Raw genomic sequence first — 22,822 nt, 5'->3', positions numbered from 1 at the left:
TGACTCGTATTGTGAGACAACACTCGCAAACCGAGTCAAGATTTTTTTTAAAAATAACGCTCGTTAACAGCATTACTTGCAATCTGAGGATCCATTGTATATTCTATTTATATATAACTGTATTATGTTCTTTTTAGTTAATATCACAAATTTTTAATGAATATATTGTCGGCCATTATTGGCACCTTCAGCGCAAGGAAAATGTATTCCATTGAATTCTATGCATGCCTGCACACTGGTCTGTTGCGCTTCCGTTGTGGTTTTAAGAATCTTGCTTGCTGCATTTTTGGTATTAAAAAAAAAAAAAAAAAAAAAAATGCACCTCCCAATTGAAATGCATTAGAGAAAAAAAAAAAAAAAAAAAAAAAACCACTATAAAAAGCATGGAAAAAAAAAAAAGTGTGCAATTCCCAAGCCATTATCACCATCTATTTCTTTTAAATCGGCAGAATGCAGATAACACCATTTTCGGGCTGACTAAAGTTAAATGCCTCTCTACACTAAATATAATGTGCATTCTGTCAAAGTAGCTCAGCATTGGGGTGCCCCATTAGCCCTGAAAACTTGACAGTATGCAAGGGTATCTAGTCCACACGTGCAATATAATGTTACCCTTCTTCTTGGAGATTTTGATAACTAAACCATGCATGTCACAAATATTCTCAAAAAAATAAATAAAAAATACATAGCGTGTGATAAAATATCAGATATCATATAAACCAATATCAATGGTAAAGTCCGGCTTAGGATAGTCCCAATGTGATAAAGTACCAGTGCTCCTTATGAACATATTATTGTGCTCAACACCACAGTGCTCTTGGTGCCACACATACTAAAACTAAAAATGTAGATGACTTCTATCTCTAGTATGGTCAAAAGTGCTTGTGGGGCATTGCCATGAGGAGTCCCCACTTCTTGATTTGCTCAAGTAGTAATCAGCATACACAATAGTCTCAATTCAAGGGGAAGGCTGGCAGGAAGAGAATTTCATAACATTTAAACCACGCGATAACATTTAATAGAATACAGAATTACACTCACTTCTAATGCCTTAAAATCTGGCACAGTGTAAACAGCTTTTGTTTGTTTGTGGGGAATGATGGCCGAGCCTCACATCATTAACCGCTTGCCGACCAGCTCCCGCCGATATACGTTGGCAGAAGGGCACGTACAGGCAGCTTAACGTACTGGTACGTTGCCCTTTAAGAACTGGTTTGTGGGCGAGCATGCCCGCCGTAACCTCGGCGAGCGTGATCGTGGGTCCCGCGGACTATGTCCGCGAGGATACCCGCAATCGTCTCACGTAGAGGAAGAACGGGAAATGCTAATGTAAACGAGCATCTCCCCGTTATGCCTAGTGACAGGACACTGATCACTGCTCCATGTAATCAGGAGCGGTGATCAGTGTCGTGTCACACACAGCCGCCCCCCCCCCCCCCAGTTATAATCACTCCCTAAGACACACTTAACCCCTACAGCACTACCTAGTGGTTAACCCCTTCACTGGCATTCACAGTTACACAATAATCAATGCATTTTTTATTGCACTGATGACAATATAAATGTGAATGGTTCCAAAATCACCCCAAAAGTGTCCAATCTGTCCACCATGACGCAGTCATGATAAAAAAAAATAACAAAAATTACATAAAAAACTATCCCCTATTTTGTAGATGCTATAACTTTTGCGCAAGCCAAATAAAAACGCTTATTGCATTTTTTTACCAAAAATTTGTAGAACAATATGTATCGGCCCAAACTGAGAAAAATATTTTTGGGGGAGATTGTAGCAAAAAGTGTTTTTTTTCAAAATTGTCGCTATTTTATCGTTTATAGCGCAAAAAATAAAAAAACAGGTGATCAAATACCACCAAAAGAAAGCTCTATTTGTGGGGGGAAAAAAAAAGGACGTCCATTTTGTTAGGGAGCCACGGCGCACAGTTGTCAGTTAAAGCAACGCAGTGCCCGATCGCAAAAAGTGCTCTGGTCTTTGGGCAGCCAAATGGTCCGGGGCTTAAGTGGTTACTGGAGTGGATTTAAGCTATTAAATCCTCTGCCATACATCTTGGAGGGTCTGAGTGTCTCAGAAGTAATAGACCACAAATTTGAAAAGCTGCGTCTAAAAATTGTCAAACTATTTCAGACTGTTCCTCAATGTAAAATTTGAAAAGATTTTAAATAGTACTGTACATAATATCAAGAGATTACAAGAATTTGGCGAGATCTCCGTGTGCAGGGGGACAAGGCCAAAAGCACAATATTGGATGCCCATAATCTTCGGGTCCTCAGACGGCACTGCACTGAAAACAGATCTACATAACTGCATGGGCTCAGGAATACTTCCAAAAATCACTGTCTGAACACCACGTGCCATGCAAAAATCTCTATCATGGAAATAAGAGGCCCTATCTGAACATCATCCAAAAATGCTGCAGTCTCTGGGCCACAGCTCATTTAAAATTATCTATTGCAAAATGGAAATGTACGTGGTCAGACAAATCTAAAATTTGACACTTTTCGGCAACCATGGGCGCTGTGTCCTCCAGACTAAAGGACCTTCCAGCTTGTTATTGGCACTCCATTCAAAAGCCTGCATCTCAGATGGTATGGGGGTGCATTAGTGCATATGGAACCGACAGCTTGCACAGCTGGAAAGACACCATCAATGCTGAAAGATTTATCCAGGTTTTAGAGCAGCATATGCTTCCATCCAGATGGCATCTTCTTCAGGAAAGGCCTTGCATATTTCAGAACAATGCTGATCTATTACCACAACATAGCGTCAGAACAGTCCGGGTTCTTAACTGGCCTCCTTGCGTTTCGGCCTTGTTCCTTGCGCACAGATCCAGATGCCCAGAATCTTTTGATCTTATATACTGTAGATGATGATATGTTTAAAGTGTTTACAATTTTACGCTGAACATTATTCTGAACCTTTGACAAATTTTAGATGTACCGTTTCACAGATTAATGGACCTCTAATAAGCTTTTTTCTGAGACACTGACTCTCTAAGGTTTTTATACCCAATCATGTTACTACCCTATTGTCAATTATCCTCTTTGTGCAAGCTGTGGGGCCTTAAAGTGGAAGTAAACCCATCGATTTAAACAGTTTAAAAAAAATTAAAAAAAAAAAAAAAGGCATGCCGGGAATGCCAACTTCACATTGGCTGTGCTCTCAGCCAAACTATCAAACCATCCAATGGCTGGTGTCATAACGAATCACATGTGCAGCACCATAGCAAATGCAGATTAAACAGAGGCAAAGATGGCAGCTTCCTTGGCTGAAAACTATAGGGGAGTTTACTTCGCAGAGAAGCCACATTAAAGCATACTAGAATGTAAACCGAGCTATGTCATGAAGCCAGCGCTCCCAGCACAGTTACTGGCAGCTAATGGAAAGCTCCCTCTACTCGCGATCGGGAGATATCCAATCATGTGACTGCTGTAACTGGCAATCATAGTGGTCACATGATCAAAAACCTCACCCTGCCTCCCGGGATCAGAAACCTCAGGAGGCAACGGCGTTAAGAGGTTAACTTAATTAGTTGCAGAATGTTTTTACAGTGAGGGGAAAAAAGTATTTGATCATTTGCTGATTTTGTACATCATTTTAATGGTAGGTTTAGTTTAACAGCGAGAGACAGAACAACAAAAATATCCAGAAAAACGCATTTCAAAAAAGTCAAATTGTATACTGTTGAGGTGCTGCTTCTAAAATATGTGAGGTGCCCAGAGTTAGCTATTTTCACCAGAGCCCTTATATAGCAGGATGGGGCTTAGCAATAAAGGCATGTGAAGGAAAGATCACTAGTAACCCCGCCTTCCCAGCTCTCTGGACACAGATCAAAATGCCATTGCAGAGCCAAGAGAAGCTGACAAGTTCTGCCGCATTGGTCCTCATCACCCTCCTTCATGATAATCCCATGCGTTGTATGTGACATCATATAAAGGAAATAAAATTCAAATTTATCCTAAGGCTCCATTCACACTTGTACGACTCCAAAGTTGTGCCCAATTTGGAGTGCAATTTTAACGCAACCTTGGATGGGTACAACTTGGATACTACTTTGGCTTTGACCAGTGATAAGGGACCACTGTTGCACTGTATAACATTCAGGTACAACTTTCATGTAACTTCTGAGGGTCAACATTGAAGTCTATAGCCCTTAAGTTGCATGAACGTTGGACCAAAGTAGTGCGCAAAATACTTTGAAGTTGCTGCAAGTTTAAGTCACGCATATATGAATGGTTATCACTGGAAAACATGGGGCACAAAGTTTCATGCGACTTTGGTGTCCAAAGTTGCATGGCAAGTTGCACAAGTGTGAATGGAGCCTAAAAGAAGCTCTTTTTTAAACAAACGCCCATCTAAATACAACAAAATTTGGGATCGCTTCCTGCAAACTTAACACATGTGGGTGACCCTAGCTGACATCACGTCATACCCTTTTAACACCACATCATAACACATTTACTGTTTAAGGGCCAGATTCCTCCTACATTGCCTCTTTAAGGCCTAGACTGCTTTTTTGTACTGGTCGCTTGATGGGCCTCACCGCCCTATTAGTCATTCTTTGCTAACTGTCATATGTAGCTGTCCTTGAAAGAAAAGCTAAATTCAGGAATAGACCTCCATATATGTTGATGTATAATGGTTACTAGATATCTACTTTAAATGTCGCAATCTGTTGTGTTCTGTTCTTACGCATTTATGTATGGTATGTATTGTGTAATGCCCTGTGCCTATACCTCAACAAAAAATGTTGCCAATTAAAAAAGGACCCGGGAAGGATGCAAGGAGTGCTGTGCATTACCGACACTTCGCTACGGACGCTCTGAATAAAGAAAGGGTGGGCGTTAAAGAAAGTGCCGACAGGGAACATGATGGTGGCATGAGGTTGTACTTAAAGTGGTTGTAAACCCTTACAACCAACTATGACCTACAGGTAAGCCTAGATTAAGGCTTACCTGTAGGTCCAAGAAATATCTCCTAAACCGTGTAGGTTTAAGAGCTATCTGCTGAAAGACAGGCGCCGCTGTCTATATCGCATGTGCCGTAGACAGCGGCGCGCAGGCGCACTGAGCGCGCCACGGTCGACGCCTAGTGATCTCTGGTTTCTTCTGTGTTTTTAAAGTAGATCTCCACCTCACTTGGGTTGCCTACCACTGTACTAGGCACTACTGGGGACTTTATCAAAACTGGATCAGCTATTAGCTTCAGCTTGTTCACTAAAGCGGGGCACACACTTTACAATTTTCTTGTTCAATTTCCTTTAGAGTTACATTCAACCATGTAGTACGAGGGTCTGCCTGATTGCATATAAATTGAAAGGGTTTAGGTTTGATCTCATATTATATGGTTTTGGTGAGTCTAAAGCAGCCTTTCTTAACCTTTTCAACACAGAGGAACCCTTGGAATAGTTCTCCGGTCTCAGAGAGCCCCCTGCTAAAAATTTGAAATCTACAACTCATGATACATTAGTGTGATGGTCAGTGGAAAGATTGGTCCTTACACTTGTGGTCATTGGGAAGAATAACCTCCTTACAGATAGTTAAAAAGATCAGTGGGAACTTATCTAAGAGGCAGAAATTGCCCAATGCTGAAGGAACCCCTAGAAAACTCTGGAGGAACCCTGGTTGAGAATCACTGGTCTAAAGGAAACATTTTCAAGAGAATTGTATAATGTATGGCCAGCCTTACGCTCTGAAAATGAAGACAGAAGCCATGCACAGCTGCTCCAGTTTTAGCATATTTCCCCTCTTGCTCTACATAAAAGCACTTTTTTTTTTTTTTTTTAAATACATACTGGGGGAATTGCTCCTTAAATCTTGTGTTGGGAACAGTTCTACACAGGAGTTAGAAGACATCTACCCAGAGGAAATCACATTTATTATACATAAATCATTCCCCATTGAAGCTAAAGATAAAAAAAATTTTTTTTAACTGGAATCAGGCTTTAAGACTTTCACACTCTAATCTCTCTATTCTTAAAGTGGAGCTCACCCAAAAGGCTGCGGTCACGGAGTTTGGTTCCTCCTCCTCCCCCTGCCGTCGGGCCTTTCACAAAACGCAGCGCTCTTTGCGCATGCGCAGTAGGGTTTCCCTTATAAGAAATGGCTGTGGCAGCATTTCATCAGATCCCCTGATGAAGTCACGTGAAGAACACACGTCGGGAATAGGGAATACCGCTACCGGAAGCGACGCTGGTCGAGCTCGCTGCTCGTTTTTACACTGCCTACCTTTTATCCTATGTTTGTGAGTACCTGGTTTTACGCTTTATTTCCTAAATAAATGTTGCACTAAAAATTACTACACTATGGGGCATCCTTCCTTTAGGTTTTGATTTACCATATATGATACCCGGCACGAGACCACCTATGGCGAATACCCTAAAGTGACTCTTAAAGAGGCCACGTACCATATAGAGAGCAAGAGAGGGATGCCAGGCAGGAGTTACTGTAACAGGATCCATAAAGGAAAAAAGGTCTCCAGGGACACCCAAAGATACATGCTGTAACCTTACAGCAGTAAGGTAAGGGGACACCCATAAAAAGACCATCTAGGACCACACGGAAAATAACGCCATCCCACTGAACTTCGTTGGATCACCTAAATTATCACCTATTATTCTGATAACACCAGCACTTTATTTAAACCTAAAGCTTACTCAGATTGTATGCGATTTTTGGATATAAAATGTATATCTATGGGCTTCCGCGCTCTGAGTGCGAGTGAGTAGATATTTTATTTTTAATAAAACTTTGTGTTGAAATTACTACACCATGGCGGGTTTTTCTGGTTTATCCCCTTGAGCCTGTTGATCATCTACCACTAACGGAGAAATTGGAGGCATTTGTGTTATTTCCAAGAATCTGCAGTACAGCCATCCTCTGGATCATCCTCTGCTACCTGGTTGCCCCGTGTGATTTTTTCGCTGCTTATCTTGCAGCGGGGAGGTAATTACCTAGCGCTAGCACTACTGGCACGGATCATCACCAGAGGATCGTCTCTTTTGGCACATTGCACTTTAAAAACTTTTTTTGCGATCATTTGAGTTGCATGTTTGTATCCTATATGGGACACTTTAGTTTGATGCACCGATGTCACTGTGATCCACTTATATGGTTTATATCACATCGTATTTCACCATTTGCTGCTATTTTCATATAATTCACTTATTTGCTGCTATTTGAATTTTATTTGAATTATTTATGTCATTTTTACACAGATATATGTGTTTTTCTTGCATGCAGCAAAATTCCATTTAAATTATGCACCAAGTCACTTTTCATTTATATTTAATTATTTGTGTTGGTTCACAAATTTTGTGTACATTTACACCTGGTTGCTATTTAGGGTGTTTTTTTTTTTCCTCTTTCATATTTTTGGTTTTAAAAGTTAAGCGCACACACCCACACTTTATTTTGATTTTTGGATATAATCGCATCGAGAGAGTACTCAGTTTTTATGCGATTCCTAGACATAATTGCTACGCGGTTTCTCAGCACCTTATGCGATTTTGTATAGTCACCACTTTATTGCACTTTTACATGGACATTTGAAAATGATATTCATTCGTCTGCTTAGACGATTATATAGTTTTATAAAAATTTTATTTTTACTTGGACTCGGCTCATAGCACTATTGCACTTTTTGCTTATCTTTTAAATAATCTCATAATCCTTCACTCGATACTACAGTTTTATTTTGCACGTATTCTTATCACCACAAAGTGTCACTATTTTTTACTATTACTTTTTTTCATTTGTTTTGCTGTTTATATCATTTTATTGACATAAGAGACCATATGATGATATTAATTACAATAAATTTTACTTTGTTATATAGTTGGAAAAAAAAAAAAAAAATTAATAATATATATATATATATATATATATATATATATATATATATATATATATATATATATATATATATATATATATATATATATATATATATATACACACACACACACACACACATACACACACACTATGTTAGTAGCTGCTATCTACTTACCTTTATACACACTTTGACTATACATTCCATTTTTCTTGGCCACTTTTTCTGGCTTTATTGCAATTTAATTTCCTTACGTTTTGTGTACACCACTATTGTGAATTTACATATCTCTCAGTATAGCGCACCACTTTTATACCATTAGCACCCAGGAGCCAATTGAAAAAAAAAAAAATCAGCTGTGGTGCAGACATTGTGGGATCCCATGACAGGTAAGTGTCTGAATATTAAACGTCAGCAGCTATAGTATTTGTAGCTGCTGACTTAAATTTTTGGTTTGGGAGGGGGACACTACTGTAAGAAAATAAAAAGTTTTAGCTAAAGTTCCACTTTCTTGGGGATGTCATATGAAAGACTACAATGGTGGTACTCGTGTTATAAAAAGTATCTTCTTGGACGGATTATAAAGTCCTTAGGTGACGATGCCTTTATACGTGTTAAAAGTTCAGAAAACTGCCAGTTCTAGGAATACCTTCAGAAATATAATACTGTAAATAGAGAACACATGGCAGTCCCCCCCCCCCATTTTCATTTGCAGACCTATAATGAATTTCATGCAAAAGGTCTGCCAGCAGACAATCAGCCCCATGACATTCCCAGAAAACACGCATATTTAGACATGAATACAGCTGAAAAGAGTGGAGTTGAGAGCCACCTGCTGGTATATATCGAAAGCACCAGTAGAAGCATTCTAACAGATTTGTAAGCGTTGGCCCATTCTTTAAGGTGGTGAACCCCTTCACTGCGCCAAAGAATAGGATTGCTTTATTCAGCTCAGAAAAAGCAAAGCCATGGGAAGGCCATCATTCACCAACCACATTTATCTGCACATACACAATTCTTATATGGCCAATTCAAAACATTTACACCCTGCAAAAGCAAGGACTGCCTGTGGAGCATTTTTCTTCTGTATATATGGAATGACCATTCATAGACAGTTGGGTGAAATCAACACAAAAACAGTTCTGTGTGCATTAAAACAAAATATTTTTTTATTTCGCTTACTAAAAGCCAAGCTCTGGAAAAATTGTTTTATTGCCCCGTGCAGTGAGGCCGAAGGGAAAACTTTTTTCCTGGAGCTGGGCATTAAAGACTGAATAGCCCCTAGGTCAGGGGTTGACAAATTTGCTTGGAATCTAGGAGCCAGCTAAAAAAGTTAGGAGCCGGGTCCGTGACGGTGATCTGGACCTGTCCCTGGCCTGACATGGAGACGAGTGAGGGGAAGATAGCCCCAAGCCCCTCACCTGTCTCCAAGTCATTGCCCATAGCTCTTAGAGGGACAGTTTATTTGTTTTATTTTTTTCAAATGACAATTTTTTTTTTAATTGCCTTTTAGTGTAAATATGAGATGTGAGGTCTCTCTGACCCCAGATCTCATATTTAAGAGGACCTGTCATGCTTTTTTTCTATTACAAGGGATTTTTACATTCCTTGTAATAGGAATAAAAGTGACGTACTTTTTTTTTTTTTTTTTTTTTTTTTAAAGAACAGTGAAAAAAATAAAAATAAAAGTTAAAATAAGAAAAAAAAATTTTTTTAAACGCGCCCTGTCCCGCCAAGCTTGCGTGCAGAAGCGAACGCATATATGAAAGCGGTGTTCAAACCACACATGTGAGGTATTGCTGTGATTGGTAGAGTAAGAGCAATAATTCTAGCCCCAGACCTCCTCTAACTCAAAACGTGCAACCTGTAGAATTTTTTAAACGTCGCCTATGGAGAATTTAAAGGGTAAAAGTTTGTCACCATTCCATGAGCGGGCGCAATTTTGAAGCATGACATGTTGGGTATCGATTTACTCGGCGTAACATCTTTCACAATATTAAAAAAATTGGGCTAACTTTACTGTTGTCTTATTTTTTTTTATTAAATAAATTATTTTTTCCCCAAAAAAAGTGCGCTTGTAAGTCCGCTGTGCAAATACGGTGTGACAGACAGTATTGTAACGACCACCATTTTACTCTCTAGGGTGTTATAAAGCTCCATTAGCATTGCTGGTTGTAATTCCGACAGCCACCACAAGAGGGCACCAGATTCCAGAAGGAACCATAGGATCACAGAAGGCCTCAAAGCCGGGGGCTCAATTACCGGCCGCCGGCGGCGCGGTCCGACGCGATCACGCCGGGGGGGGGGGGTCCACGGAGACAGGATACCCCCAGCTGTGCTGCCCCAGGTCACTAATTCTAGTCGCAAATGCGACCTGGCGCCCGGGTTTTGTCGAGCCCTGCCCTAGGTTATGAGTAGCACTCCCCAAGAGATGTCTTGGGAGACATGTGTGATTATCAACTGCCATAGGTGCTTCTCACTGAAACCATTAGTGTTCGTTCACCCATATGGATGGGGAGATGGTGGGGGGGGTGGGGTTAGTAGAAACCTGTTCAAGTCAACAGGTCCACACCACAAAATATCCTGTAGTGGTGGTGCTGACTTTTTAGGGTTGATAAGTGGTGAAGGGACGCCTACCTGACAACTGTGTGTGTATGAATACGTAGAAGGCCGGGTTCACACCGGTATGAAATGACAGTCATACCACTTTGGATCTGACTTTCCCCTGCAACTTGAAGTCTGACATGCGTCTGACTTCAATGAACAGGGATTGATTTTGATCCCTGACAATACCAGACAATTCCAACGCATTTTTTTTTCGGCTCGGGGGTTCTGCTGAAAATCCATACCAGACAGAAGGGCCTGGTATGCTATGATAATCAATGGCCCGAAGTAGGATCAAAGTCAGACCAAAGTAGTGTATGGAGCATTTTCAAAGTCAGACCGACTTGTGTCGGACTAGTTAAGATGGCTCCCATAGGAAAACATTGATTTCCACACATGCGCCATGAGCTCCCATTTGTCATACCAGTGTCAAAACCGCCAATTATATGCGTAAGGACTGTTTTCCTAGCCAGAAATTTGCAATTCAGTTTACCGCCTGAATGCACCTTAAAAAAATAAAAATAAATACAAACAGTAGACACAAGGGACATTACTTACCTTCAATGCAATTTGTTTCTGCGTCTTTTAGTTCAGTCAGAATCTTCTGTCCCCCAAAGCCCCTCACCCCCACCGCAATCTTCTAGCAGAGGTTACTAGTACCGAGGAGGCGCCCACAACTCCAGCCATTTCCACACAGCTCCACCATTGATAAAAGCGGTTACTACCGCTGCTTCTAAGAATAAAACAGGATCCATGAATGGAGGACAGGTGGGTGATCGAAATATCCGCCCCCTCCATTCAGGTTCCATTTCATTTATGAAAGTTGTAGTAACAACCTGTATGAATGGAAGAGCTGGGCAGAAAGGGTGGGCATAGCTGGCCATTCTTGATGAGAGCCAGTTGTACAATGCGTATTACCTCCACTGCACCAGAGGGCAGCAGTGGAGGAAGTTCCCTACTTCTCAAAAGACAGAGGTTCATAAAGGACATCACACTGAAGGTAAAGCCAGCCATGGCTGGTTTGAATCTCAGCCGGTTCAGCAGAGAACACCCGAGTTTAGGACCATCTATGGGCAAGTTGATTGTACCCAAGTCGACCCATTGATAGAGCTGGTAGGGATTCTCCCATCAACATTGACTGTATTAATGGGATAATCTAGTGATTTTATTTTTTGCAACCACGGGTTGCAAGAAAATGGCATGATCTATGGCCAGCTTAAAGTGGTTGTAAACCCTTACAAACCACTTTGACCTACAGGTAAGCCTAGATTAAGGCTTACCTGTAGGTCCAAGAAATATCTCCTAAACCTATACAGTTTAGGAGATATTTGCCCGTAGACAGCGGCGCGCAGGCGCACTGAGCGCGGCATTTCCAACAATGGAGCTGCCGCGCGTGTCGGCTCCCGTGCGCATGCGCGGGAGTGACGTCATTGCGGCTTCGCCGAATGACAGCGGCGGAGCTGCGAGACCCCACCGAGAAGATGGATGCGCCGGACTACAGGGGACAGCGGTGACTACGCTGGCTCCTGTGTCAGGTAAGTGACACATAATGGGCTACTATGCGATGCATAGTAGTCCATTATGCTTTGCCTTTGCAGGGAATGAAAGAGGAAGTAAACTCATCAGGGTTTACTTCCTCTTTAAAAAATGAACCTTATGTTAACGTTGTATTTTTTTTTCTGTAGGTAAACGTAAGCTTTTAGGGCCGGTTCACACAGCGGGCGATGCGAGGCGACACGACTCGCCTCGCTCCCGCAAGTCGCCCCCGTTCTGTACAATGGAACCGTTCTGAGAGGAGCGACTCGAGTCGCTCCGACTCAGAAAAAAGGTTCCTGTACTACTTTTGGGCGACCTCGGGGCGACTTGCATTGACTTCTATACAGAAGTCATCTGCAAGTCGCCTCTGAGGTCGCCGCAGGTCGCGGCGAGGCAAGTCGGAGACGCCTCGCCTGCTGTGTGAACCGGCCCTTACCATTTTTTCATAACACAACTTTTCCAGAACCAGGTTGGCGAAACTTATATTGTCATCACAGTTGAATCTTTGTCCTGTGAGCAAGCAAATAGGAAGCTGAAATAATAATATTGTCACCTGCTTATCTGTAGTGAGTCACAGACATGTGAATCAAGACCGCTGAACAGAATTACAAATCCTTTAGCAAGTAACAGTTTAAAATGGTTTTAAACCTTATATTTAGCCATTAAACCGCTTGTGTGGTGTACTTTGCAGAGGTCAATAATTTGTTCTTAGTTGTTGGATGTCTCCATGGTTGTAAAGTTTGTGATTCAGAGGGTAGAGAAAAACGAACGCTGACTGGTTCTTTTATAGTCATTTATCTTGGACTTGTTTTGACCGCTCATACATAGGTCCTGATGATGCAATTTGTTCAGACATGTTCTCTAACAAAGTATTTAACTGCATTTAAAGCCATGCAATATTTAAAGATGAACTCTTGGAAGACAAAAAAAAAAGTTATTTCCTCATGCAGTGGGGCTGTGCTTTTTTTTTTCTAAGGGATTGTAGGGTGGATATATACTTACCTTATCCATCAATCCTCTGAGCGCAAGACCAGTCCCTGCCGCTCCTACCCCCACACGCTAGAAGTCTTTTGAATGGACTGTTCCTGACATCATCACGCCTATAGATTGGCTCACGATGTGAGGGCGGCAGGAACAGTCCACCGTTGAAGTTGGGGAGCGTGGTTTTCTGGGGGTTCAAAGAATCAGGTATGTATAGCTTTTCCCTGCACCCCTGGACAAAACAAGCAGTTAATCCATGCAGTGCAGGCACAGTCCCGCTGCATGGGGAAAACATTTTTCTCCCTGAGCTCTTCTTTAAAGTGCACACATTTGGACTCCAATTATTACTTCTTAAGGCAATAATATGCACAAAAAATAAATTAGAAAGCTTCTGCTATCTAGACTGTTGACTTTATCATAACTTGGTAAACCATGTAGAGTTTCTTTTTAGACAACAGTAAAGTAGCAGCTCACCCCCAACACTAAAATCTGTAAATCTACAGGCATTCACAATCTAAGACTAACCTATCTAGACAAAAAAAAAAAAAAAAAAAAAATGATAGAGATTATATATATATATATATATATATATATATATATATATATATATATATATATATATATATATATATATATATATATATATATATATATAATAATAATAATAATAATAATTCGCTATACATACCTCTTCTGAAGCCAGTCTGGTACCACGCTGAGCTGTCAGCTATGGCTTTGCAGAAGCAGGAGGCAGCCAACATAAGACCCATAGTAAATCTATGGGTGAGACTTATTTCACAACCATTGTCAGCTGTCTCCTGCACAGAGCTTCTGCCACTGGAGACGGTGGCTTCAAAAAAGGTAGGATAGCAATTTATTTTTTACAGGGCTAGATAGGTTAGTCTTTAATTGTGGATGCCAGCAGATTCACAGATTTTAGTTTTACGGTGAACTTCTATTTTAAAAGAACAATTATGTATAGATCCGTGACATTCAATGCCACTGGCTAAAGTTTGGGACATCTGCTAACAGCATTTATGATGAGAATGGCATGTCAAACAGCTCAATATATGGTCCCAAAAAAAATAAAAAAAAGGTAATCTGGGAACACACAGCCACATGTTGTAGTCAAAAAGCCCAAACTGATCAGTCACTTACCCTACGCATGGCTTCCTCCTCTTCTTGACGTTTCTCATAATGTGCAAAGTCATCAAAGATAGAGGTTGTATGCTTGAAAGTTGCAATAATTTTAAGAACTTGCTTGGCTTTTTCTAGGGGTACCTCTTGAGTGTCCCTTGAGTTGGTAACAGGCTTATTATCGTTGTTTTCCAAACGAATGTGTCGCAGTTGGTTATTGGGAACGTCTTTCACAAAGACCCATTTGACTTCAAACTTTCCCTTCCATTTGTCTTGGGACCAAACTCCAGCATATGCATTGTAGTCCACTACAGACTTCATTTCTGCAACTCCACAAAAATGTCCACTTCCATTTACGCTGAAGAGTAAATAAAGTGGGCCTTTCCCATTCAAAGATCGATAAGCAGCATCCAAACGCTTATTGCCATGTTCAGTACTGCACCAAATTGAGTACTTGATAGAACGGTGAATGTCATCCTCAGAGTAGCTTTTGATTATAAACACTCGCCCGTTTTTCAGACTCCAATCAAAGTCTTTGGGATTATAGTTGTTTATGGCCTTCAGTTTCTCCAGTACAGGGTGAACCTCAACACCAGAAGGTGAGGAGCTAACAGGCACAACACCTAAGCTAAAGTTATCATTCCCAGAGACATTGTTCTGATTGAAGCCCACTCCCCTGTTCCTAGGTGCCACCCAGCGGTTTTGAAGCTGTTGCTGCACCTGATGTGTTGGGGCCTGCTGCTGAGGTCCTTGTTGCTGCTGTGGTTGTTGCTGTAGCTGCTGTTGAGGCAGTTGGTTTTGCACCATTGGTAGAGGTTGAGTTAATGGCTGAGGCTGTTGAATTACAGGCTGAGGAGGCATAACTGGTTGAGCTAGTGGGGCCTTTACAACAGCCCCCTTATCATCCCAAGTTCCAATATTAATGTTGTGTTTTATAGGCGGGGGAGGAACTGCAGTACTACCAACACCCACATTGCCCTTGGGTTTTAGTTTAGGCTGAGGTTTCGCTGGTTTTCGAGCAATGGCAGCCCATGAGGTTGGCTTCGGCGCTGAACTGCTAACTGGGGGCACATTGTTTGCAGCTATACTAGTCATTCCTGCACTAGTCAATGCTGACCCAACTGTTTTTGTCACAGCAGCTGTCATGTCTCCACCGATTTTCAGTCCCGTCATTCCTTGCTCAATGCTGTTAATGCCCGGCACTTTGCTCAGAGTATCGCTGCCAAAACCAGCTTGTCCATCAGCGATGGCTCTACCAAGGGAACTAGGAGGATATCCATAGCTGCTGCTATATGCAGAACTTTGTGTTGATTGTCCCTGAGATCCACTTGTCCCCCATGTGGAGAAATCTGCATTCCCAGGAAAAAAATTAAACCCATGCTGGCTTAGGAAAGGAGGAGTGTTCCCCAAAGCTCCAGGCTGACTAAACACTCCATCCGGTATGTAGTGGTGTTCTCCATTGCTCATCTGTCCATACAAGTACGGCATTGGTGGGTCTCCAGCAGTTGACCATGCTGCCTCACCAAGGGAATAAGGAAATCCAATGGATGGAGCATAATAACTAGGCATATATGGGTCTGACATTGGTGGATAGCTATTACTCTGCAACAGAAAACAAAAAGGTAGGTCTAAGTTCATTGGACAAAATTAGGGCATGTGTGTAAAACAGTAAATAGCCACAAACAAGCACCAAAACCAATTAAATATTACTTGAAAGGGCTTAGAGACAGTTTTGATCATATAAAGATAAATAAAAAAATCATACCAGTATCATGTGTTGATTTTTAAATGCTGCACAAGTACCATATTTTTTAAGGCCCCTTTTCACCTGTACATTTTTCAGGCGGAACCTGATCAGGTGCTCCATTCACCCCTATGGGGCAGTGAACGTCAGCGGTGACATGCTCGCTGACACCAGCAGCTATCTGCCAAATCCAGACAGATGGTGGCCCTATTTTCCATCCGTCTGGAGGATCTGATGAAAACAGACAGGCAGTCCATTTTCATCCGATATCCCCATAGAGGAGAGCGTGACTCTGACAGGTAGGTCTCAGTATAGTGAGCAGAGACGGCCCTGTCATCTGCCTGCTCAACAGATCGATCCCTGCTGAGAAAGCGGAGTCCATCAAATGGACAAGCCCATGTGAAAGGAGCCTTAGTCTCTAGAACAGTGGTCTCCAAACTGCGGGTCTTTACCCTATCCAGCCGTTGGGGTATCTTTCCTCCCACTGATATAAGACACTCCAACTGACACCAACAGTTACTTTAGCTGCCATCTCCAGGACGGGACTAAAGGACGGTTTTAGCCAAAGATAACTTATGCAAAGTATACTCTTGGTAAATCACTAGACATGGTATCTCAAAATGTCTTTTTTTTTTCTATCAGAAAACTTTTGTTTAATGTAAACTTAAGCTCTGTCTTTTCTATATTTGAAAACCTTAGTAAGATAAAATTGAATCAAAGGGTAATCTATGGGGGTTATTTACTAAAAGGCAAATCCACTGTGCACTTCGAAGTGCAGTCCCTGTATATCCAAGGGGGGCATGCAAGAAAAATAAAAAATACATTTTGCTTGCACATGATTGGATGAGAGAAATCAGCAGAGCTTCCCCTCAAATCTACATCAACTGCACTTCCAAGTGCACATGTAGTGCACAGCAGATTTGCCTTAAATAATCCCCTATGCATTATTTTAATCACATGCTTAGTCTATATTGCCCAGGTTTGTAACAGGTTTAATACTTGCAACATATGAAGAAGATTGACACTCCTGGAAGTGTTGATTTCTGAGCAGACTATAGACAGCAACTCCTCAAGTTAAAGAAGTCATTTAGTGGCATGGGCAGCAGGAGCTTTAGCTACTCTTGTTTACAGGCACATCTGTTATTTAAAGCAGAAGTGATGTTCTGCTGTAACAAATGGTGCACAGGCGGCTTTTATTGGAGGAAAGATCTGCAATGTATCTTCTGCACTGAATTTGCCTCACCTGCTCACGGTCTTCTCTGGCGCTACAAACAGAGCTGAGCATATGCAGCTCAGCTTAAAGCTCCGGGCCGGTCTTCAAGTGCCAGACTGACTGCCTACGGCACAGGAGTGACATGATCCCACGTCAGCCAATGAAAATGGCTGAAAGCCAGCACAGAGGGATGCTTTCAAGAGACCATTAGAAAAGTAGGTTTAACCCCTTTAATTCTGCTTACTTTCAGTGACAACCACTTTATCTTTCCTCAACTACGAAGTGAATCATTAACTTGGAGAAAATGTGCATCTCAGGCATCCAGAGACCACGTCAGTTACAATGTAGTACAGACAGGATAGGAGAGAAAGGCAGCTTTCACATTTCCATGCTAACAGATTCTAGATTTTCTATATTTGCTGAAACATGGCAAGTCTCCCCTCCCACTCCTGGCAGGGACTGAACCAGCTTCCAGCAGTCAAGGAAGGCCCTACATTTAGTCCCTACAGTCTCGGGCTCCAGCATTGTGTCATCAAGGCTAGGGCCTCATTTTAACATGAGAGCAACAACATTTGACCAATTAGGTTTTGCAATAAGAAATATATCAATTATTTAATAGAACTGCCATACACTGGGAGAATGAAAAGATTGTCAGTTATTATGCAAAAGGCAGATAAGTTCCTACTGACCGATTCAATTATGAAAACGATTATTACCGATTTCAATTAAAAAGGGATAAGAAAATATGTCTTGCAAACTGGTGATCCATAAAATGTAGTTTTCACAGCAGCACTCAATGTATGTTTGTTTTTCAATTCAGCTTTAGATAGTGCTATTAAGCCCAAAAGCAAACATATTGCAACTTGACAATTATTAGATGTAATTGCGGCATTCATTTTCCCTTATTTTTTTTATTTATTTTTTTTAGGTCATTTATTTTCATCTGGTGATCCAGCCAAAAAAGTCAGTTTTTCAACAGATCAAGCCCTCCTACAAATGTTCTGGTTAAGAGGGTTGCAACAAACCATTTTCAACTGTTAGGGGTGCTTACAATGATCAGTTTTTTTTGGGGGACAAATAAAAGAAGAAAAAGAAAAACTATTGATGTAACTGCAGTGTGAGCTAGAGTCTGACTGTAATCTGCTATGACATCTAAGGGCTCATGCACACTGCATCTCAAATAATTGGCTGCTACAGGCTTTTGAGCTCAAAATTTTTTTCTGCCTGGAAACTCCCCTCCATGTTAGCCAATGTCTCCATGTACACTATGGCTTTTTCAGGCATATGAGCTTACAGGCAGAAACAAAAAAACCCACTAAACTCTGGTTTCTGAGGAGGTTTTGAGCAGAAAACAGCCTAAGTGCATGAAAACAAGCAAAAAAATAAATAAAATAATAAAAAAATATATATATATATAAAAGCACACACACACACACACACACACACACACACACACACACACACACACACACTAAGAAAAAGGAAAAAAAATTGCTGGGTTTGTGGGGGGGGGGAGTTTATGCTCCAAAAAGCTCAATTTAAAAAATAAAATAAATAAAAAAAACACATGCAAAAGAGCACAAGCTTCTAGGCAGAGAAATAAAAGCGCAAATGCCTCTAAAAAGCAGCTCAAAGAAGCTGTTCCTACAGGCTTTTGAGCGCACATTCTTTTTTGCCTGTAAGCTACCCTCGATCTTAGCTAATGTGTCCATGCACAGCATTGCATTGTCAGAGTTTACAGGCAGAACCCTCCACCGCCACACACACACACACACACACACACACACACACACACACCAAAAAGTAAAAAAATAAAAATAAAAAAAAATAAATAAAAAGTGTGAGCTGAAGGGAGGGTTTGTGTGGGGGGGGGAAAAAAAAAAAACAACACACAAACACTTATGCCAAAAGAGCACAAAAAAAAAAAAAAAAAGCACAAGCTTCTAACTTTTAGGCAGAGAAATAAAAGCAGCTGTTTTTGAGCTGCAGCGTGCACGAGTCCTAAAGCTGCGTACACTCACCAGCGGGTTGAATGGAAAAAAAAGTCAGACAGATTACTGTACCAAAAGAAGCAATGTTGGTGCGGCGATCTTCCCTGTTGTTGAATTATGACAGTAGGGAGGCTCACCCTCCCCACTGCAAATGCTGATCAAATGCTGGTTTGCCAGCATAACCCTTCAACAGAAGCCAGTCTAACGACAGACACAGATACCAAGAGTCGTCCGGTTCCTGCCGTCTCCCTTCTCCCCAGATTAACAATGCAACTGTCTACTCCTGTGTCCCCTTTATCCAGAGTTGTGCCTCACTAATACAGGGGGTGCGTTACTGGCCAGATCACCAGGTGATAAACAGCGGGGGAAAAAAAAGCTAAAAGAAAAAAAAAAAAAAGAAGGGAAGAATACTTTTGGAAAAACGTCATGCTAAGCCAGGCTACCAAAGGTGGTTCCAGGATTAAAAAATGTACTACCCTAATAACTGGTTTGTCTCGGCACCTTTGATCTGAGGAATGGAATTAGCCTAGATAAAGCCCGGGTTGCTCCCATACTCTTAAACATTAATAAGCTGGAGGCTGTAAGTCACTAACAGCAATAAATCAAAGGCGTTCAACTTCACAAGTTGCAATTTTAACCAACCTGATTCGTCTGGCTAGTTAGATATGGCTCAAAGTCATCATCGTTTACTGCATCTTTCTGATGCATTGAACCGTTCTGCACTGCAACTGGAAACCAAAAGAAAAGAAAAAAGGAAAAGAAAAAAAAAAAAAAAAGTTAGAATCAAAAGCAGCAGACAGTGTTCATTTATACACATTTATAATTCAATAGGAGGCAAGCATAACAGTAACAAACATGTTTCTTCTTAGGAAAAACCTTTTAGCAGGATCATCGAACCTGACAGTCTGTTTTTACAATACCTGGACTTGTGAATGTGCTAATGGACACCTTCACAGATAGACATACGGTACAAGCCAACTTAGACCAGTCACCATGTAAGATTGCAGTAAACATCTCTTTACACATTTTTCGTTCAGCCTATCAATTTAGCAAGTCTAGTCTGTAAATATAAACTTAGCAAAAACTAACTTGCTCAGTACACAAACTGCTTAATGGGAGAAAAATAAAATGTTTCTTTTCCAAAGGAGTTATTTAAGTGCTCATGGCAGAGGTGTAACTAGAACCTTCAGGGCCCTGATGCAAGAAATCTTAAAAGGGCCCCCCTGACACACGGCCGGGGCCCCCCCACCATGGCTAAACACCAGGGCCTGATAGGAACCTTTGTGACCCTGGTAGCTCCACCACTGGTGTCAGTTTTTTATTTGTTATTTTGTTTACGTTTATATATTTGTTTATAATTTTGTTATTTTATATATTTTTACAATTTTTTATTTTTTTTTTATTTAGAAGCCCTGTTAGGGGGTTTGGTGAGATATTAGAGATATTATAAACAGACCTCTGATGTTTCACCTTTGAGACCGAGAAAGGAGATTGAGGACAAAGCCCTCAGTCTCCATCTCTGCTGTACAGAATGAATGGACAGGAATAGCTCTGTACGATTCATTTTTTTTTTTTTTAACTATTTTAAACTCCCCCCCCCCCCCAATTGAGATCTTGACAAAACATTTTCCGGGTAATTTTTATGCAGAGAATTCTCTGCTGAAGCTGAAAAAAAATAAAAAAATAATTAGCAGAGACCCTAGAAAATAAAAATGGTGGTTGCAATAATTTATGTCACACTGTATTTGCACAGCAGTCTTTTAAATGCAATTATTTTTGAAAAAAAAAATACACCAATGAATTTTTTTTAAAAATGAAGCAGTAAAGTTTGACCAATTTCTGTATAATATGAAAGATGTTACCCGTAAGAATCTTGATCTTTATTCTAAGCTAAAAAAAAATAAAAAATAGCAATTCTCATTTTGGCCAGAATTGTGCAGTTTATTATGTCTCAGTTATAAATGGTCAGAGTTCGATACGGATCACAGACTAATCATAAAGACAAGGAAAGGGCCCTTTCTCCACCCTCCATCCTGACACATCCCACACAGCAGTTGGCAGGAGACGAGAAAGGGAAGCCGGCAGCACTGCGGAGGATGAGGGTACAAGGGAGGGCACAGGGGCCTGGGGGCAGCAAGAAGTAGATAGGAGAGGCAGTGGGGTGGCATATAGGAGGAACTGACCACCTCAGTTTTCCTCCTGCAGCCACTGAAAAGCGGCAGAGAAAAATGGAGGGGGATTGGTTGCTTTATATGCCATGCCTACTGCCCCTCTATACGCTGCAATTGTGACCCCTGTACATAACCCCTGTCCTTTCCATCCTGGAAAAAAAAAAAAAAAAAAAAAAAAAAAAAAAAATTCTCTCCACTCCCCTAATCCTCTGCAGCACAAATTTTACCAGCCCCCCCTCCCTAATGTTTCAGAGTGGACACCCAGGGCACATTCCCTGCATCTTACAGGATGCCAGGGGTCCAGGCACTGCAATTGCCCCCTATGAGGCAGGCAGCAACTCTTTAATTGGGGGGGGGGGGGGGGTAAGAGCATATATGTGCTGAGGGCGCTGTGGGAAGGGACAGGACTTGAAAGGTGTGATGTCAAATCCGTGTGGCTGCACCCCTCCTAGCACCCTGTCCTCTCACCACCCACTTATCACTCCTCCAGGTATATTTTCCTATTACTTCCCCAGTTACTATTGTCCCCCCCTCCTCTAAATACAGCAAAACACATAGATCTCAGCAGCGCTGCTCTTCCAGTTCTATACTCCTCCTGTCTGTGTACAGGAGAACATCGGAACCCAGGAGGAGCTGGCTTCAGTGAGGTCTGCAAGGTGTGCAAAAATTTGGCGGGGAGACATGCCAGCTTCCACAGAAGGGGCGATCTTGGCGTGTGGGACACCAGTCACAATTGACATCCTCCCAGGATAAGACCTGCTGTGGCATGATCTGTTTCCCGCTGTGTCCACCAGACAGCAGATGACAAATCATTGTACCGGGCCTCTGCTGGTACAAAGTAATCACAGCGATCACATGACAGATGTACACAATGAATGGCTTTATCATTCACAGCCATTGTGTTGATCTCTGATTGGGCAGTGTGATCACATGGTACAAACATGGTCAATCACAGTGCATCTGTACCATTTGATAACTGTGGCCATTTTTAGCAAAAAAATAAAATAAAAAAAACCCCACTAGTGATTAAATGCCAGTAAATAAAAGCTCCGTCTATTAAAAAAAAAAAAAAAAAAAAAAAATTATATTTATAAAAATGTAATTTAACCACTTCAGCCCCAGAAGGATTTACCCCCTTCCAGACCAGAGCACTTTTTGCGATTCAGCACGTCGTCGCTTTGACAATTGCGCGGTCGTGCGACATGGCTCCCAAACAAAATTGACGTCCTTTTTCCCCACAAATAGAGCTTTCTTTTGGTGGCATTTGATCACCTCTGTAGTTTTAAATTTTTGCGCTATAAACAAAAAAAATAAAAAATAGGGGATAGTTTTAGGAGATTGTGTGTAATTATATATATATATATATATATATATATATATATATATATATATATATATATATATATATATATATATATATATATATATACACACACATACACACACACACATACACATACAAATAATCAGAAAATATAATTTTCTGTGGCTTTTAAGTTGTAGCCAACACTGCAATTTCGAACGTGTTTCTTATTGCTCCAGATGGGAACTGGTTAGAGGTCAAGTCACAATGACTACTGCATTGGTGATTAAAAT

General features: G+C 41.1%; 1 protein-coding gene across 6 annotated transcripts in view; it reads right to left on the bottom strand.

Moving 5' to 3' along the window:
- YTHDF3 (YTH N6-methyladenosine RNA binding protein F3) overlaps positions 1–22,822 on the bottom strand; it is a 61,020-nt gene that overhangs the window by 14,400 nt on the left and 23,798 nt on the right. For all 6 annotated transcript variants that reach the window (XM_077492783.1, XM_077492779.1, XM_077492784.1 and 3 more), the window contains 2 exons: positions 19,698–19,783; positions 14,129–15,709 (listed from right to left, as the gene is read on the bottom strand). In XM_077492783.1, the coding sequence (XP_077348909.1) occupies positions 14,129–15,709; positions 19,698–19,763 (1,647 nt within the window). In that variant the 5' untranslated portion in view covers positions 19,764–19,783. The remainder of the gene's footprint in view (positions 1–14,128; positions 15,710–19,697; positions 19,784–22,822) is intronic.

This window comes from Lithobates pipiens, unplaced genomic scaffold, assembly GCF_037356315.1.
Source record: "Lithobates pipiens isolate NorthernLeopardFrog02 unplaced genomic scaffold, aLitPip1_a1.2 Scaffold_19, whole genome shotgun sequence".
NCBI classification, from domain to species: domain Eukaryota; kingdom Metazoa; phylum Chordata; class Amphibia; order Anura; family Ranidae; genus Lithobates; species Lithobates pipiens.
Note: the sequence above shows the minus strand (reverse complement) of the source record. Positions and strands in the feature narration are given on the sequence as shown.